Source organism: Heterodontus francisci, chromosome 30 (assembly GCF_036365525.1).
Source record: "Heterodontus francisci isolate sHetFra1 chromosome 30, sHetFra1.hap1, whole genome shotgun sequence".
In the NCBI taxonomy this organism is placed as follows: domain Eukaryota; kingdom Metazoa; phylum Chordata; class Chondrichthyes; order Heterodontiformes; family Heterodontidae; genus Heterodontus; species Heterodontus francisci.
The window spans coordinates 45,764,620-45,785,498 of NC_090400.1; the positions used below are offsets into that span (position 1 = coordinate 45,764,620).

Below are 20,879 nucleotides of genomic sequence, written 5' to 3' on the forward strand. Positions count from 1 at the left end.
GCATTGCACACTGTGGAAACATGGTTTCTGTAAAATAAAATTCAACAGTGTAACATGTCTCTATTTTTTCTCTTTTGCAGCGTCTACAACTCTCCTGAAATGTTAACTGAAATTTTAACGTTCCAAAGTTCCTTTTCATACTTGCTCGTCTGTGTTTCCACAGGTGAGAATCTCAGTCGTAAAGAATGTCATTAGCAACATGAAAAATAATGGCTTTAATCCACAGCTGTTTGCTTGTGCAGCATGGACAGGTCTCCCTTTAGCAATGGGTGACCCCCTTTTTAATAGTATTCTAATTTGTCAGTATTGCAGTGGCAACAGCCATAGTTATTTGCTGATAATATTAGCATGGTAATTGTCATATATTTGTATACACTACATAATTAGAAATTAATATAATTAATGCTGCCCTGTTGTGCTGGTGTCATAAAGTTAATTAAACTTCCAATTTTCTATTGGAAAATTATTGTTTTTAACTGGGTATTAGTGGCATTCTTCCTGTTGTCTTGTAGTTGTAACATTGCTGGAGCCAGATTCCTTCATGAAAGCCATACAAACTTATAGGTTTGGCACAATGCAGCAAATACCAAAACTAACCACGGAAGAATAAAAACTCCTCCCTATGCACTGCAGCTGGAGTCTCATTTTATATTCAGTATCACATTTCTTTGAGCTTATTCAAATGGGTTTAAATGGACAATAAGGCCCTCAAAACTATCTTTCATTTTTAGCTCTGTCTTAATTGGATTGACACAACAACTTGTATTCAGGGAGATGATCTGGGCATTTCCACTCCTTTATCCACCCCTCTTATCACATTTCCAGACTCATAAGTGCAGTTTTTTTTCTTCTGTGTCTATAAGACTGCTGCCAGGATAAGGTCACATAATTTCATAATGTAAATGCCAGAAGACAGTATTTTGCTAATCTGCCTGGATCCAAACTAAAATAATAGCAGAATGAAAAAAGGCTATAAAAGAAATCTGCATTTTGTCCTCTCTGGAGAGCTGAGCCAATGTAGTTTCACTCTGAAATGGGATAGAATTTGGGACTGGGGAAATGTGTATTAGTATACTGTCCTTTTACACCTATTGAGAAATCGTACTGACTTTAAAAATCATGTGTGAAAGCTTCTTGTCATTACGCTAATATTTTTAACCAGATTTTTTCTGGCTCACCTAATTGTTTTCTTCTGCCTCTGGGATATTCCCAAAATGCATGAAGAACAATAGTTCTTCATACAATATTGCAGCAGTTCAAGAAGGTGGCCAAGAACAACTTTCTCAAGATAACTAGGATATAAATTCAGTCTTGCCCCTGTCACCCACATCCAGAGAATCAATACAAAAGAAAACTACACAGGATAGATCTAGCTGAAAATAAGAAACTCTTTTTCATACCCACAAAGCCATTCAGAAATGTAAACAAAGCTGACCGATCTGCCTATATGCAAATAAGTCTTTTGACCATAACCACAAACAACGGTGAACATGTGAAAGCAGATAAACGGAGAAACATTTAAGGGAAAAGCAAATAGATAACAAAGGAGTGCTTGAGGGGAGTTTGAGTTTGGGACTGGCCAGATAGTCTGCAGTATCATTTAGATTCTGCACTTTCCTACCTTCTTATGTTCTGATTAGTAGAAGAATTTTAAAACCGTTCTTTTCACCCCAAGGGAGCTTCGGATCCAAATTATGTTCGGTTGATACACAAATACAAATTTATTTGGGATCACTAACAAAACTTACCTGTTAACTGTTCTTGAAAATTATTTTATGAAAAGTCATAGGATTATAGAATAAAATCTCGCTTGCTGTTTTAAACTTGATGCTATGCAGGCTTAGAACATAGAACAGTACAGCACAGTACAGGCACTTCGGCCCACGATGTTGTGCCGACCCTTTAACCTACTCTAAGATCAAACTACCTACATACCCTTCGTTCTACTGTCATCCATGTACCTATCCAAGAGTCGCTTAAACGTCCCTAATGTATCTGCTTCTACTACCACCGCTGGAAGTGCATTCCACGCACCCACCACTCTCTGTGTAAAGAACCTACCTCTGACATCTCCCCGAAACCTTCCTCCAATTACCTTAAAATTATGCCCCCTGGTGATAGCCCTTTCCGCCCTGGGAAAAAAGTCTCTGGCTATCCACTCTATCTATGCCTCTCATCATCTTGTACACCTCTATCAAGTCACCTCTCATCCTTCTTCGCTCCAATGAGAAAAGCCTTAGCTCCCTCAACCTTTCTTCGTAAGACATGCCCTCCAGTCCAGGCAGCATCCTGGTAAATCTCCTCTGCACCCTCTCTAAAGCTTCCACATCCTTCCTATAATGAGGCGACCAGAACTGAACACAATATTCCAAGTGTGGTCTAACCAGGGCTTTATAGAGCTGCAGCATAACGTCACGGCTCTTAAACTCAATCCCCCTGTTAATGAAAGCCAACACCCCATACGCCTTCTTAACAACCCTATCAACTTGGGTGGCAACTTTGAGGGATCTATGGACGTGGACCCCAAGATCCCTCTGTTCCTCCACACTGCCAAGAATCCTATCTTTAAGCCTGTATTCTGCATTCAAATTCGACCTTCCAAAATGAATCACTTCACACTTTTCCAGGTTGAACTCCATCTGCCACTTCTCAGCCCAGCTCTGCATCCTGTCAATGTCCCGTTGCAACCTACAACAGCCTTCCACACTATCCACAACTCCAGCAACCTTTGGGTCATCGGCAAACTTACTAACCCAGCCTTCCACTTCCTCATCTAAGTCATTTATAAAAATCACAAAGAACAGAGGTCCCAGAACAGATCCCTGCGGAACACCACTGGTCACCGAGCTCCAGGCTGAATACTTTCCATCTACCACCACCCTCTGTCTTCTCTGGGCTTCTCTTTGAAATTTCTGCTGATGGGCTGTGACACCTCAATATCTTGTGGCAGACTGGCTACACTATTCTAAATTCAAGATGAACATATTTGAGGCAAGCATTAATACAGCAGCAGTACATCTAAGCATGAAGTACTCCCCCATGCATCTGAAGAAAAAATGACTTGTATCTGTGATAGATTTCAGTATTACCAGAATCTTCAATTGAACCCCTTCTTTGCAGACCCTATAACCATTCATCATCAGTCAGCAGCTTCAGTGTAGCCTTGGCTTATGATAAAGAACACCACCATTCAGTTTATCCTCTAACCATCAGTGGCTTTTGTGGCACTTAAAATAAAAGTGGATTAGGATTATTGTTTGTTATATCTGTTCTTAGAAGTTCACAGTATACAAGAGCAAGCTAAAAAGACGAACTAAGTGGTGCCTTCTAAGATTGTGTTACATGCACGCTCCCAGTGACTGAGGAGTGATATAACACCCAATATATCCCAGGTTTAATATCCAGTCTGTTGAGCTTAGCTGATCTCAGCAAGGGTAGGAGTTGGGATACAACATTTTGTCTTAGCATTCCTGGCTAGATTGTGGGATGCCTGCTGATAATGACTGTCTAGGCCAGGGGATGCTCCTGCTGCTTCCTATTCCTCTCCATTACTGTGCCAGTTCCTATTATTCCCTGTCCTTCCCCATCAAAAGGCCTGTGCCTCTTGCTCTTCCTCCCCAGAGTACCATCTCCCACTATTTCTGCTCCATTGCAGTGCCATCTCCCACTACTTCCTCTCCCACAGTTCCATCTCAAACTACTGTCTCTCCACATCACATTGCCAGCTGCCACTACTTTCTCTCTGTTAGAGGTCTGTCTAAATCTAATGCAATCCTGTTTCTTTGGAAAGAGACAATTCTAAAAATGCCTTGTTGAAATAAACTTCTCTCAAAAGGGGAAAAAAAATGGACTAGGAAAAATAGTGGAAGGAAAGAATGAATTATTACATAAAAAATATATTTTCTCTGGAAGAAATCAGTTGATGCAAAGACAAACTATGAGAAGAATGAGTGGGAAGATAGTAACCAAAATAAATGCAGCATCCCAAACAGCTTGTTTTCTATGCTTTCAGACGAAAGTACATAATTTACAAAACTGCTGGAGCATCAAAATGGCATAATGGCACAAATAACTATTATTTTGCAGGTGAGGTAATGAATACTCCTTTAAATTAAAAAATTCCACTTACATTGGTTCTCCTTTCTTACTGTACAGGAGGACTTATTAATATCTATTGAATTGATCTGCAATAATTTTTTTAATGATGTCCTTTTGAGCAATATAATTAACTAATTCTAATCATGTGACCTTTTCAATTGTGCCACTTTCAGGGAATTTCATGAGTCAATAGTGATGATCTAAAATTTTTAACTCAATGTTGAGTCCAGTAAAGTGCCTAATCGAAAGATGAGATGCTGTTCCTCAAACTTACGTTGAGCTTCATTGGAACAGTGTAGGAGACAGAAGACACACAGGTCAGAGTGGGAGTGGAGCGGATAATTAAAATGATAGGTGACTGGAAGTTCAGGGTCACACTTCACTTGCGAACTGAACAGAGGTGCTCCACAAAGCAGTCATCCAATCTACCTGATGTAGAGGAGACTGCATCGTGAGCAGCAAATAAAATGTACTAAATTGAAAGAAATTGCTGTTGCACCTGGAAAAAGTGTTTGGGACCTTGGATGGTGAGAAGGAAGGAGGTAAAATGTCAGTTGTAGCCATCTCTTGCCCTTGCATGGGAAGGGGATGGGGTGTTGGGGGTGGTGAAGGAGAGGAACAGGGTCTAATGGAGGGTGGTCCCTTCACAATGCTGCAAGGAGAGGGGATGGGTAGAAGTGTTTGGTGGTGGCATCATGCTGGAGGTGGCAGAAATAGCAGAGGAACATGTGTTGAATGTGGAGGCTGGTGGGTCGAAGGTGAGGTCAAAGGGAACCCTATTGTGGTTCCAGGAGGGAGGGAAAGGGGTGAGAGCAGAAGTGCGGAAAATGGAACGGATATGGCCGAGGGCCCTAACCACAGTGAGGGTGAGGAAAAAGGAAGACATATCGGAAACGCTGATATTGAAGGTTGCATCGTCAGAACAGATGCGATGGAGACGAAGAAACTGGGAGAATGGAATTCTTACAGGAAGTGGGATGTGAGGAAGTCTGGTTAAGATAGTTGTGGGAGTCAGTGGGTTTATAGTGGATATTGGTGACTAGCCTATTGCCAGAAATAGAGACAGAGAAGTCAAGGAAGGTAAGGGAAGAGTCGGAGATGCACCATGTGAAAGTTAGAGAAGGATGAAAACTGGAAGCAAAGTTGATTAAATTTTCCAGATCAGGGCAAGAGCTGAAACGGCACTGAGACAGTCATCAATGTACCGGAAAAAAAGGTGAGGGAGGGGACCTGAATAGAACTGGAACAAAGAATGCTGCACATCTCCCACAAAAAGGCAGGCATAGCTAGGACCCGTATGGGTTCCCACAGCAACACTTTTTATATGGAGGAAGTGAGTGGAGTTAAAGGAGAAGTTGTCAAATGTGAGAACAAGTTCAGCCAGGCGGAGGAAGGTGGTGGTGGATGGGAACTATTTGCGCATCCATTCAAGGAAGAAACAGTGAGCTCTAAGACCATCCTGTTAGGGGATGGAGGTGTAGAAAGATTGAACATCTATGGTGGAAAGGAGATGGTTAGGTCCAGGAAACTAGAAACTGCTAAAGTGGTGGATGGCATCGGAAGAGTCGTGGATGTAGGTGGGAAGAGGCTGGACAAGGGAAGAAAAAAAGAGTCGAGATAGGAAGAAATCAGTTCTGTGGAGCAGGAAAAGACTGAAATGATGGATTTACCAGGGCAGTCCTGTCTGTGGATCTTAGGAAGGACAGAGAAGTGGGCGATATGGGGTTGAGGGAATATGAGGTGAGAGGTCATAAAAATAATGTGTCACTAGTTTATGGTAATCTCAGCATTACAATGAATGACCTCACAAAGACAAACAAATATTGTTGAACAGTTTGTTGATTGTTCTTGGGTTATATGTAAAAATTCCTTCAAACTATGTTAAAAGAGTCATAGAATGACAGGAAATATACAGAAATGCAGTAAATATGCTTCTACAAAACTTTCTGTGCAATAGTGATTTTATGGGAGAACTGGATCTTCCAGAGCTACATTCAGTCGTTTTGGGAAATGTTCAGCCAGACATAATTTCTTGGAAATTGTCTGTTCTTTTAATTTCCTCAATCTGTTGGCAGTCTGAAACATTCATACTGCAATAAATACTCATGGAGGTTCTGCCAGTGGCCTGGAGCCTTATTGCTGGCCTGGATGGTTCAGAATATGAGGCCTCGCACTTTACCTGTCGGATTAACAATACGCCCGATTTTCTGATACATGATTTTGAGCAGAGTCAGTGCTGCTGTCAAGCACTGCAATATGCAAGTCGACCCCCACTCTGAATATCATTGCCACCGCACACATCACCTATATAAAACAATTTCATGTTTGGGAAACAGACCTGCTCTAATTTGGAGCATCTCTGAAAGCAAAGTTGTTGGTGAGAAGAAAGTTAAAGAGGAGAGAGCAGGAGAGCGATCCTAACGAATCCAGGACAGACAGGAGATTAGGGCCAGGCCAGAAGCAGATGAGTGTGCACCCCCAATGTGAGCTACAGCATCAGCCAGACACCCAAGCATCATATGGAACAGTCAGTGCCAGAATGGAGAGAAGGAGACTGGGAAACGTGGTATTCGAGAGTCCATGACAAATAGGAGTTCTACACTGGATTGGAGAAGGTGTCTGCTCCCCCAAGTGAGATACAGCAATTACAGCAGCTGGAGAGATTTTTGGCAGATTCTGGGCCAAGAGCTCCGAGGATATCTAATAACCCTGGCAATGTTCTTTGACCCAAACCAACCCAATGGCTGAAAATCACCAATGGAAATTTTTGGTAGGTCAAGGTTATGAATGAAGACTTTTAAGCTTAATATGCATCACTTTGTACTAATGTACAAAGGCTAAAACAGCCCATGCTTGCAGATATTTTTAAAATGATGATTCTGGTACTTTTTTATTTTCTTTTATATTGTTTTTGTTCCTCAGCCACATTTTCAGCATTCCTCTTGAATGCGCAGCGTAACCTCAGCAATCTGATGACAATGTCAGATACATTTCCACAAAGTGAAATCTTTCCACAAGGCGGCACAGTGGCGCAGTGGTTAGCACCGCAGCCCCACAGCTCCAAGGACCCGGGTTCAATTCTGGGTACTGCCTGTGCGGAGTTTGCAAGTTCTCCCTGTGACCGCATGGGTTTTTGCCGGGTGCTCTGGTTTCCTCCCACGGCCAAAGACTTGTAGGTGATAGGTAAATTGGCCATTGTAAATTGCCCTTAGTATAGATAGGTGGTAGGGAATATGGGATTAATGTAGGGTTAATATAAATGGGTGGTTGTTGGTCAGCACAGACTTCGTGGGCCGAAGGGCCTGTTTCAGTGCTGTATCTCTAAATAAATAAAAAGCCAAGTATGTGCCAAGATAATGTTGCTCCCAGAACTGCCAAGCTAGGTAAATTGTTATTTGAGAATGATTGAAATATGCCACAAAAATCACTAAAATTCCTTCCAGTACCTGACCAAAAGGCCACTTTCCTCCATAGTTTGTATTAGGTTGTTTGACTTTGGGAGTTAGCACACTCAAGCCCTGTGCTGCCATTCATACTCACGTTCTACTATGTGTAGGCCCATATTCTAGCTAACACCAATGCTCCCTCTAATATTTCTTTGTTGTGTGCAGGCTGTTTATTGCACTGTGCGGTACATTCCAGATTGCTACAAGTAGAGGGAATGTTAGCTAACACTTCAGTGGAATACTGAGAGAGTGCTGCATTAGCAGAAATGCTACTTTTCAGATGAGATGTTAAACTATCTGCCAATTAAGCAGACGTAAGAGATCCCTTAGTACATATTAAAATAGAGCAGGGAGTTCTCCTGATGCCATGAACAACATTTTTCCCTCAACCAACATCACCATAAACAGTTAATCTGGTCCTTTATATATTTGCTGTTTGTGGGACCTTGCTGTGTGCAGATTTGCTGTGTGCTACGTTTGCCTACAAAACAACAGTCACTACATTTCAAAAAGAAATCACTGGTACTGAAATACTTATGGACTCCCTGTAGACGTGATGATAATGTGCTGTACAAATGCAAGTTCTCGCTTTCTAACTCTGGCTCAAATGTAATTTAATCCAGAATACTAAAAATTCAAGGAGCAGCCCAAATGCCGAGTACACAAATAAAATACATTTGCATTGGCTCCCGGCCAAGCAACATCTTGACTTTAAAATTCTCATCCATATTTTCAATTCTCTCCATGGCCTCGCCCCTCCCTATCTCTGTAATCTCCTCCAGCCCCACAACCCTCCAAGATATCTGCGCTCCTCTAATTCTGGCTTCTTGTGCATCCCTGATTTTAATTGCTCTACTGTTGGTGGCTGTGTCTTCAGTTGCCAAGGCCCCAAGCTCTGGAATACCTTCCCTACACTTCTCCACCTCGCTTTCCTCTTAAGAGACTCCTTAAAGCTTTTGGTCATAAGACCTAATAACTCCTTTTATGGCTCGGTGTCATGCTTTGTTTTATAATGATCCTGTGCAGTGCCTTGGGACGTTTTATTACGTTAAAGGCATTATATAAATATAGCTAGTAGTTGTTATTGCATTAATCAAACTGGAGAGATTTCAACTATTACTGTTACTGAAGTTTGGGGCTGTCTGATCTGATTTGGGTCCTTCTTCCTCTTTTTCTAGAAGACTGTAAATAATGTACAAATGGTGATTCCTATTCTACCAGCCTGCACAGTGAGCAATGGCAGATTATTCAATCACTAGAGGCAAGGCAGTCCTGTCTTCACAGTTGTCGACTCCCAGCCAAGTCACTGGGCATCTATCAGAGACAGCAGCTCCAGCCATTTGTGCTCGTCCTCTTCATTCCCCATCTCAAGTAGCACTGGGGCCAGCTGTAGCAAACTGTACTGCCACCCAGGCTGTGATCAGCTAACTCAGTGCATGTTCAAGCCTGGGGCTTCCTGGCCTTTTGATCTCACCAGGTGGTGAACCTACTCACTAAACCAGTGGGTGGGCAACATTTTTGCATCTAATTTCTTAAACCATTCAGTTTCCTCATGATCCAACTATTCGAGAAAGTATTTTGCAGCTCTCGTCCTCAGTGGCTTTTAAATAATAAATTAATAGCTTTTTGAACTGTTCCTTCCAGGTTATTTTATCCAAGATGTGGCTGATATCATCATGAATGGCCAGTCTAGAGCATCATGGGAGTTCCTGTTGCACCATACGTTGGTAATTATACTGTGTAATTTATATACCACATAGAAATTCAGATCAGCTTTTAAGTTTAAAATTTGTACTTTTTGAAGTAAATTATGTTGGAAGGGTAAATCAGTTCTGTGAAAGCACTAATACTAGGTTTTAGTCTGCACTCATGCTCAATATTGAGAAAGTATCAGTTGTTATAGCAACTGACAGCAATATCTACTGTTGCAAAACAGGGGCTAATTTTATGAGTCACACTGTCAGTGGGAAACCTTGTCTGCCAAAGGCACATATCCAAAATCAGGGAGAATGCAGCACACAATTTTTCAACCATTCCTTTTACCGTCTCATCCCACAACATGGTTTCTGTCCCTTTATCTTCCTGCACCACCACTGCTTGTGTGTCTCTTTCTCTCTTGGCCCCCTTCCCTGCTTTAAGTGGATGTCTCCCTCCCATCAACAATTTCTCTCTCTGCACCATCCCCAACAATGGGGCATTGGTCCTTCTCCTTGCCCACACTCAATACACTAGTCACGCACACCGGAAGTGCGATGATACAAATTATGGACTAACTTGAAGAGTTATGAAAAACTGACTTTGTCTTTTAAAAAATGAACCTTTATTTTGAAAGCAAACAATGGTCCAAAATGGCCACCAAAGAAAAAGGGATTGGCTCTTTGTGTATTCAAAATGTCTGACAAAGACAAATGACAAATCTTCAAAGCTAAGAGCTGTCAATTGCACCCCATCCTAAAAACATTCCAGAAGTGAATGTCTTCTCCTGAAACAAAGAAGATGTGAAGTAGCCATTGTGAGATCACCATGAGGAAGAGATGAGAATGTCTCCTACCAGGAGGTGAGAGGTGACACAGTTTTACTTCTTAAAAAAAAGACAGCCAGAGAGAGAAGCAATATCCTAATCGCTTGTGTTCCAGCCAAGCTCAAAGGCATGTGCCCTGCTGCAGAATCCTACATCTACATTATACAGCAGTGAGAACTAGAAGTAACCCACGGTCTTCAACTGAACCTTCGATCAAGAGAGAAATCTACAATCATCTGAAGCCTGCACCCACCGAGAACTTGATTTTCAAGAAAATCCAACAGGTTTATTGTGACCTCCCCCCACTAAAAGTAACATTCCTTTTTCCCTTCTCTTTCTGGGGCTTCATTTGTGTGTGTATCCATGTGTGTGTGCGCACATGCGAGCGAATGCGTGAGTGGATGCGGTTGCGACAATTTTGGTGTGAGGTGTATTGATCAATAAACAATTGATTTTCTGCTCTTAAAACTATAAGAAAACCTGTCGCTGTCTGCTTATTTGAAAAATAAAACACCAAGGAACTAAACTCTAATAAAATTACACTTGCTGCAGTCAGGTGGGGAGTTGAACAGTGGGAACCACCCACATCGCATTGCGTGGCTGTAAAAATGCTCTTTTCCATTGCCCCTCCCTGTTTTCTCTTCCTTGCTCTTTTTATCTGTCATTTCTTTTTGAGACACCTTTTGCCTGCTATTTTCTGCAGTGTCTGCACTGCTGCTTGGGGTGGGGTGGGGTGGGGGGGGGGGGAAGGGGCGGGGCAGGGGCAGTATGGACTGGTGGAGGAGGGGAATGGGCTGCAGTAAAAAAAAGATTGAAAAATTAGGAGGAGGGTGTAGTCCATGTGGAAAGAAAGCTCAGAGTAATTGGGAGGGAGGATAGCCTGCATTTGCGGGTTCCCCCCCTCCCCTTTTAATAACCTCATGATGGGGAGAGTGAACTTGGAAATGCTCCTTGAAACTGTAGTCATAATCCAGCAGAGAGACTCATGGGCGTGTGCTGGCTCCTTGGCGGTCGTTCCTGTAAATTATAGTCTGGGAGGGCCAGATGTACTCTGGTGGGGGAAGGGTGTATTTGGAATCTAGTATGTTCAGAAACCTGGTAGAGTAGATTGTGTAGTTTGTGGAGGATGGTGGGTGGCAGGAAGGGAGGGGCAGAGTGAGTGCACATTTTATGTGAATGTTGTATGTGCCTGTTAAATGATAAATGTTGCTTTCAGCCTGTTCATATTGTTATGCATGAGGCACTCTATCTTGGAATTTCTTTTTGCTGAAATGTGATTGTGATAGATTTGAAATTTGGGAGAGTGGTTATGCAGATTATAATTGGTGAATAATTCCAGTGGCAATTAGAAAGGAGGAAAACACCAGACTTAAAACACTTAACTAATAATCAGGAAAAAGAAACAGGCCTTTGGCTCAGTGGTCATGACAAGTAACAGACTTGATATACATGACAGAGAAAGAAATTTGAGTATTGCTGAAAAAGACATATTGTCGAAGCTTTTCGTGTTGCACTTATTAAGACAGACGCAAGAATGCCAAATTTCAAAGGGAGCAACAGTTTATACTGCTTGAGAAAAGGATGCTCATTGGTTGGCAAGTCATCTCTGGTGGAGGCATTGCCATGCAGAATGCACCAGGGGACTACTGTCCCCACTCTTTTCTTTTGTTCAAAAAGGTGCAATGCCTGGACATGTTCCTTTTGCCTGCAGGGGAGAGGTCCCTGCATATGAATATATGTAGCGTTTAGCAAGTGTAAGTGAGCCACATTGCGAGCCCGATTGATAATCTTAAACTGGTAATTTGAGCAACAGGTGAAGCTAGCTGCTTCAAACTGCTACTGTGCAGTAACAACACAAGTGGTATTCTCCACTAACAGGATGCTGCCATCAAGCCAAACCTTCTGCCTACCATACAAATGAGTGATGTGGTATATGAATTAGAGTGCTGGCACGATGCCAGGTACGTAAGCCGTATGTCCCAACAACTGGTGGATCGTATCAAACAGCACGTCCCTTTGGCTGTTCGCAATAGGCAGAGCACTGACCATACTCAACCAGACCGTACTTGCAAAACTCAGAACACAATGTCTAACGTTAGCTGTGATTCCACAATTGGGCAGCACTTACTGAACAATCTCGAGTGTGCTAAGAATTACACTAACAACCAATTGAAGATTATCAGTTGGGCTCGCAAAGTGGCTCACTTACGCTTGCTGGAAGCTACATGTATTCATACACAGGGACATGTCATCTGCAGGCAAAAGGAACATGTCCAGGTATTGCGCCATTTTTGAATTAAACAAAAGCGTGGGGGACAATAGTTCCCTGGTGCATTCTCCATGGTAACGTCTCGACCAATCAGCATCCTTTTCTCATGCAGTATAAGTTGTTGCTGCCTTTGAAATGTGGCATTCTTGCGTCTGCCCTGATCAGTGCAAGATGAAAAGCTTTGATAGCATGTCTCTTTCTTCAGCAATGCTCGAGAAAAAATGATAAAACATTAAAATATTACAATTGCCAGAATTTTAGTGCTCTAAAATTCAGTACTCTCAGTCATATGACTTACAAATCAGTATGATAAACATTAGCATTCTAAATACAGTATTTCATTGCTGCAATAAAAGGTTTGGATATGTGTCTGAAGTTTATTTTTAGGCTTTGGCTGGTTAAGTTGTTGACAATCTGTCATGTAAATTTTAACATTAGTATGTAGGTTAATCATAAGATCACTGCAGACTGGAATGTTACAGATCAACCAGGCTGCAGATAAATTTACATAATGACAATCAGCCCTCAGCAAGACATTGAAGAAATCGCTAGAGAACAGTAAAACCATTTTGTTTCATGCACTGTAGATGAATGAAAAGGCTATTTAGTACATACGCCCTTGTGCTATTAGTACAATTGTGAACAATACTATTTCTGTCATCATCTAAAAGAGCAAGGGACTAATTTAAAAGCAGCAAGATATAATGCCATTGAGGGCAAAATAGATAAACCGATGCCAATCTTTAGCCTTTGAAATTATGTTGTGCAAATATTAAGATTCTAAATGCCTGGGGTAATTTCATTGTATGCACCTAGTGGTGAGCCTTGCCCACTGAGAGCAAAGACAGGAATTCTGGTACTGGCTGTGCATTATTCTCCAACCACATTTTAAATGGTCTGAAAATCAGGTATGGCTTGCACTGATATCTCTGATATGTGCTTTCAGAGGGCAAAGCTCCCACTAGGATCATAGCACTGGGAAAAATCACCCTCTACGCATTAATATCTTAGACTTGATTCTGCCCTTACTCCTTTCCAAAAAAACCTAAATATCTGCCAGTTCCTCCCCACAACTCAGTGCTGATTCTTTTTCTCCTTTGCACTGTATGTATTCTGGGGCATCTTTCTGAAATGAGGAATGCTTCAGCCTTGAGATTAGTTGAATTTATTTGGTCTGCTGTTTTAGCAGAAGCATTAACCTGTTTATAATTAACAGACTAGCTGCTATATTCAACTAGCAAATAGAGGAGTTTATACCAATGCATTGAGCTGATATTTGCACTGCAATATTTCAAGGTCATGGTTTTTTAAAAAAGTGAAATAAAATTCTAAAGCATTTGGTATTTTTCCAGTTATTATGGCAGACCATTGAGGAGGACCAGAAATTATATACAATTAAAACAATGAGTTGCAAAGAGGAGTAATGCAACTATTGACTGGTAGGGTGGGTTCTTATTAGGAAATAGATGCAATATCTCTAAAATGTGAATAATATGCTAGTATTCTGATTATATGTTGCTATTTCTGGTGGAGACATGCCTTCAGCTAGTTCAACAAAATATGGGATGGCAATCATCAAAGGGCCAAAGACATCTGTAGTTAATTGGTGCATTATACATCAATTAACCTTAGATGGCTCAGGGTCTTTGTTGACTGTTTTCTTTAATTATTACAGCGATGTCATAAAACAGCAGGTTTATTCTACGTGCCTGTCTGACTAAGTATGGTGTGGTGTTAAAGCACAATAGGTTTGCTCCATGTATGTGCTTACTACATGCAGCTAGCCTGGATGTAATTAAAATGCAATAATTTGGGGTTATGTTGTGAGAAATAGAAATTGCAACATGCTGCAAACCGGAATAAAGATATTAAAGGTTGGTGTCCTTTACTGGTATCAAAACTGACTGGTAATATTAGACAAGTTTACTTGATGTCTGAGTCTTAACAGGCTTTCCTTTCTACTCTTTAACCGAATGAACATCAAGTAGCAAGAATAGCAATTAGATACTGATCTGGGCTGAAGAAGCCTGCTTGCCAAGGGTATTAAGGGATATGATGCCTAGGCGGGTGGATGGAGATAGGATGCAGATTAGCCATGAGCTCACTAAATGGCAGAACAGACATGAAGGGCTGAATGGCCTGTTTCTGTTCCTATGTTGTAGCACTGGTCCCAATCTGAACTGGCTGAATTGGATTAACAGAGGTAATTTAATTGTTTACTGTAGGGATTTTTTTTCAGTTTGCACTATTAATAGGAAGCTTCATATGCCGGCTGTGCTTGTTAGGAGATCACAGCTATGCCAAACCCAATCTTCAGTCTGTTCATTTTACTGAATTGAGAGGCATTGTCGAGACACAAACGTTTAAGACCATTATTTAATCACTCTTTAACCCAATTGGTATAAAGTTGTCATTAGAATTATTTTTTGAGGGGGGGGGGGGGTGGCGGTCACTGCACTGTATTCTGAGATTGAGTAAAACAGAGAATATATCTTTATAAGGTTTAAAACTTTATTTGTAGCTGCTCTGATCAATCCCTTCACGGCCAAGTCTCTCTCTTGCTGAAACCTCTTCCAGCGCTATAACAAGCAACCCAGCACCCGCTCTCCCCCCGCCCCCTCCGTTGGGTGCCCCCACAGAAACCCCCAAACTCTAGTTGTCTGGCCTCTTGTGCTGCTCCCTCCCACGCCCCACCATTAGCAACCATGTCTTAAGACTTCTTAGCCCCATGTTCTGCAATGTCTTCCCTTAAATCCCTCTGCCTTTCCACTTCCCTCTCTGTTTTTAAAACCATCCATAAAAACACACTTCCTTGAGCACATGTTTATCCTTCCTATTATTTCCTCTTTGGCTAGGTGTCTGTTTTACATCTCTGCAAAGGGCCTTAGTACATTTTTCTATGTTAAAGCAGTGTTGCCCATTACATTAGGTACTAGCCACAAGTGGCTAATTGGAAAACCAGATTGCATCTCACATTAGTAAATAAAAAATGAGTAATTGTTACTGTCAGTGGGCATGTAATCTCAATAGTCATATTCCAACTGCGTACACATGTCTTCTTTAACCTTTTTGTGCATGTGTTTGTAAATCATTAAGATGAAAATCTAGTTATATGGGTATTTTTGGCAATTGTGAGTGCTTTACTTCCTTGGTTACGGAATGGTGGTTGATGTTTATCACATAAATGCATGCATTTACCTGTACTGTGTACAAAAAACATTTTCTATTAAAATTAGTGCATGTGGTTAAAATAGTGTTGTCATCACCTCTGTTGTGGCTAGTCAGCAATTTATATTGGAAAACACTATATTGAAGATGCTACGTAAATGCAAGTTGTTATTGTTGCAGTCTTCATCTAACCAGTTGCTTAATTGCTAGTGTCAGAATCTGGTTGTTAAGGAAGCATCTCTGTTACTAATTCAGACAAGACCTTGGGCATATTTTCCAAACACTACTGTATAAACAGATATACATTTACACATAAATCTTATGAAGCCATTGTATACTTAAAATAGCAGCATTTTTAATGCTGTCAGTGATTCCGTATTGTTTGAAAGAGTAAGTGGGGGTGAAATTATTCTTTGGCAGTAGCACAAACTGGGCAATAGCAAATCAGCAGCCTATTTTACATGCCGCTCAATTTTCTTTACCATTAAAGTCAACCTAGATTATGAAAATAGATTACACAGGCACCTAAGTGGGTACTGAACATGGTGAAAGGGAATCGTTTTGGCTCTCATAACCCAAGAGGATCTGCTTCATTGCTGTAAAATGGAAGATATGTCAAGTTCCACAGAGGACATACAGGCTCCACAGAGTAAATGTAAAATATATAGGGTTCTAAGAGGATTGTACAGACTGAACATGGCAAATGGAGGATCTATAGAACACAAGAAATAGGAGCCAGCATAGACCATATGGCCCATCAAGCCTGCTCCGCCATTCAAATATCATGGCTGATCTTACGATTCAACTCCACTTTCCCGCCTGCTCACCATACCCCTCGATTTCCTGAGAGATGAAAAATTTGTCTATCCCAGCCTTAAATGCATTCAACAACGGAGCATCCACAACCCTCTTGGGTAGAGAATTCCAAAGATTCACAACCCTTTCAGTGAAGTAATTTCTCTTCGTCTCAGTCCTAAATGATTGGCCCCTTATCCTGAGATTGTGCCCCTGTGTTTTAGATTCCATGACCAGCCGAAATAATCTCTGTGTCTACCCTATCCAGCCCCTTTAGAATCTTATGTTTCAATGAGATATGTTCCAGAGAGCAACTGTAGTATTCCAAGAATGACATACTGGTTCCATAGATTAAATGTACAATATATTAAGTTCCAGACAAGATATGCATCTGCACAGAACAAATCGAGGATAATAGGAGTCCATGATTGAGCCCCAAATATGAACATTTTAGAAGTGAATGTTAATGGGTTAAACAAAGTTAATCTTTACCATTGGGTACTTCATGTTACTTAATTATAGAGTTGGTGCTTCCTTTAATTGACATGCATGTCATGACACTGTTAAACAAAAATCTATTTGTCCAAAAAGTATCTAAAAGCAAAATCATAGATTACAAATAGTTAATAATGCTAATACATATTTCTCTACCAAATTTGGAATAATTTGGATCAATCCACTGTATCCAATTACCTATGTTAACAAAGACTGGTCCTAAACACGCACACAATACAAATCTAAATACCTGACAATTTTGCTAATGAGAGTGCATTGAAGGAGGCAGGGTAAAAATGGAGAAAATAAACAGCAGCATGCTTCAAATGCTACACATCCCTGCAGCATTTAACTAAAAAGTCAATTGTGTTCCTATAGAGCCCAGCTGCATGACATGGCTAAGGCTGCGTAGATGAATAGGACAGTGGTACAGAACTGTACTGTCTGTGGTACTATAGCTTTAAATTGTTGCTGTTAGTATCACACTGTCACCATTGTTCAGCCCCTACTGAACCCAAGTTACTCCAATGTCTGACCATCTCACTGCAGCACACCCCTGCCTCGCAACAGCACTTTAACTGGCAAATTTATTTAAAAGGCAACTGTTTAATTCAGATTTTTCCAATCTACTGTGCAAATATAATCTGACTGTCAGCCAAAATTACATGCTTTCCATCTTTTGTGGTGCTACAATTTGATTGATAATGTCTTGACAATGAGGGGAAAAAAAGGATGGTGAATAAAAATGTCAGAAATGAAAATGCTAAAATGTGCAATAAGACTGAGAATGCTGTGTAGGTCACCATCTCAAAGACATGGATAATTTAGTCTTTGAGTGGGCTTTACATCAGAATGCAGTTTTCTAATGAAGGGTTGCACCCAAACTTTCAGATGCTGACTGATTGGTAACATATTTCCTCCACTTTTGGCAGAAAAAAGAGATGCCCATTCAGAAAGAGGAACAATGAGGAGGATGGCAGATAAGGGAACCAAATCATAGTAATCTTGGACTCCAGTAAAGTTTAGCTTACTGATAATTTTTTTAAAACTTCCTTAATAAGTTAACTGTTACAAGGTTCATTGCGTTTCTCCCTGGCAATTAGCTTAAAGCTTGATATTTCAAGGGTGAAAAAATAGTAAAGACATCCTTAATGAATTTTTATTCTTATAATCCTGAACAATAAATGGGGCCACTGTTGTATGCTACTGGACCAGCAACCCAAAGGTCATCTGTTCTAATCCCACCATGGCAAATTGTAAAATTGAATGAAATAATTGTGTCGTGACCATGAAAGTTGCTGGATTGTCATCATAACCTGACTGGTTCACTGGTGTCCTTCAGGGAAGAGAACCTGCCACCCCTACCAGGTCAGGCCTACATAAGACTCCAGTCCCGTACGATGTAATTGACTCCTAATGCCCTCAGGGCAAAAAATGGTGCCTTGCCAGTGTTGCCCACATCCCAAAAACTAATTTTTAAAAAACACAGAATCCGCTTAATACTAGATGCTTTTACGTCCCCTAATTACAGACTGGGTTCCAATGCCTCTGTCGTGGAGATATAGCGGCAAGATAGCACATCCGTAACAAAGCCCACCAGACTTTCTGTCCCTTTAAATGAACAGATGAAATATTGGGCAAACTGCATTACGGTCATGTATCTCAGTGTGTTTTTCATTTATGTGCTCCGCCCATGCAATAATTTATGTCCAAGTGCTAGGGGGAAAAATCCAATATCTTAAGTGCTTTTTACCTAAAATCTTAACTTTGAAAGCTTTTCCAAAAGGCCCTATATGACAAAGGGATATTCAAACCCTGTCTATCATTAGAGGATTAAAAAGCATCTAACATTAAATGAATTTTTATTTTTTTTGTGATCTGTTACCCTCTGTAGAAGCCCCTCCCTTCAGCCTTCGCAAAAAGCAGGGACCAGAACAAGGTAGTAAAAATCCATAGAAGAATGGGAAGAGCGGCCAGACTTTGTAGCATAGCCGGGTGAGCATTAAGAAGCTGCTCAAGAGCAATAAGCAGGCACGGGAGGGCAAGGAGAGCCTTGAGTATCCAGTGCAGAATTGGAGGTGGCAACCCATCACAAAGAGCCAGAGCCCCAGACTGCAGCATTGCTGATTCTGAAAGAACAGAGAAGTAAATGTCTTCCCTCCCCCTCAGCTGATAGCAAGATCCCCCAGGGGAGGCAAGACAGTTACTGCAGCTCAAGCTGATTTGGTACACCCCAAGGGAAAAAAAACTATGTATTTATGTACAGTGTGTCTACAGCTGCGTTGCTTTTAGATTTTAAAAAAAAAATCACAGTTTTTTCACATATTCTCCTGAAGGCATTGGCTTTCGCTGGGGTTTCCAACAGTTGCTCACCCCCTTTCATTTGTAGGCCTTGTTGATGGGCTAATATTCAATTGTAGGATGCATCACAGACAAGGCCAGTCTTGTTCCTGCCTGACTGCTCAACTAACAGCAAGTTGTGAATGGGTCAAAATTTCCTGCAACTAAGCACAGGCGGAACACTGAACATTTCTGACCACTGCTATAAACACTACTACTTTGCAAATGTTGCACCCCTGCTGGTATTTTGGCTGAGACCAGCAAACTCATTGCCAATGTGAAATCAAACCTGGGACCTATATGCTGGAGCTATCTCAACTTTATCCAAACAGTATTAAAAATAAAATTGGAAGTAGCATGAGATGTAATCCGCAAAGTGACTACACAATGACATCATGCCATTCCACCCTCCCATGTGAACAAACCAGGTAAAGTGTCTTGCAAGAACTCCTGAAGATTTTATGCTGAAGAAGTGGAAGTATTTGAATTTTGTTTCACATGTTGCTACACACAAAGCGCACCTGACATTTCAGATTCATTTCCAACACAATGATCAGCATAATAGGATAAATTAGATGAATATATGGAGTCACACCCACTAGGAACACATACTGGGAAATAGTGTACGACTTAGTAATTTTGCATTTATTAATCTCCTACGAAGAGACTTAGTAGTTGGCAGGAAAAAAGACAGAGGCGCAAGGGGAGAGCCAACTGTGCAACAGCCCCAACAAACAAATTTCTCTGCAGCACCTGTGGAAGAGCCTGTCACTCCAGAATTGGCCTTTATAGCCACTCCAGGCGCTGCTTCACAAACCACTGACCACCTCCAGGCGCGTATCCATTGTCTCTCGAGATAAGGAGGCCCAAAAGAAAGAAAAAAAAAAAGAAATCTCCTAGGACTGGACAATCGTGGAATTTATCCTTGTCCGTGAAAATAACTTTGACTTCCAGTCCAGTGAATTTTTTTGCACGTACTTAATTGTTGTGAATTACATTTCAGTAAAGCATTATGGTGGATGTGTGACATGTTCATTATGTGTTCACTTAAACTGTAAAACAGCTGGTAGTACATTTAGAATTTTTATATGTGTAATGATTTTTCAAATTTGGGTTGCCTCCAGAGACTGTCCACTCCTAAAGATTCACTTTTTGCTAATATTTTTAAATTATTCATTAATCTGAATTAAGCAATGAAAGCAGAGTGGCAACTTAGTGCTAAAAGTTTGATAAATCGAATAATTTGAATTAACCAACTATGAATTAAGAAGAGGAGAAACTATTTTGAGTTATACAACACCAGAATAAAGTCCTAATGTTGGTAATAATGGGGCTAATTAGAGGTCTTGAAAAAGCATATCACAAGCAGTGTATACCATCTACAAGATGCACTTCAACAACGCACCAATGCTCCTTAGACAGCACCTTCCAAACCCGCGTCCTCTACCAACTAGAAGGACAAGCAAATGCATGGGAACACCACCACCTGCAACTTCCCCTCCAAGTCACACACTATCCTGACTTGGAATTATATCGCTGTTCCTTCACTATCGCTGGGTCAAAATCCTGGAACTCCCTTCCTAACAGCACTGTGGGTGTACCTACCTCACATGGACTGCAGCAATTCAAGAAGGCAGCTCACCACCACCTTCTCAAGGGCAATTAGGGATGGGCAATAGCCTAGCCAGAGACGCCCACATCCCATGAATGAATTTAAAAAAATTATCAGCCTAAGTCCAACCAATAA

At 41.1% G+C, this 20,879-nt stretch overlaps 1 protein-coding gene across 1 annotated transcript in view; it reads left to right on the forward strand.

Moving 5' to 3' along the window:
* The window catches only part of tlcd1 (TLC domain containing 1), a 51,016-nt gene that overhangs the window by 26,255 nt on the left and 3,882 nt on the right, over positions 1-20,879 (forward strand). Inside the window, exons 2-3 of the mRNA XM_068010477.1 lie at positions 81-163; positions 9,189-9,271. Of these exons, the coding sequence (XP_067866578.1) occupies positions 81-163; positions 9,189-9,271 (166 nt within the window). The remainder of the gene's footprint in view (positions 1-80; positions 164-9,188; positions 9,272-20,879) is intronic.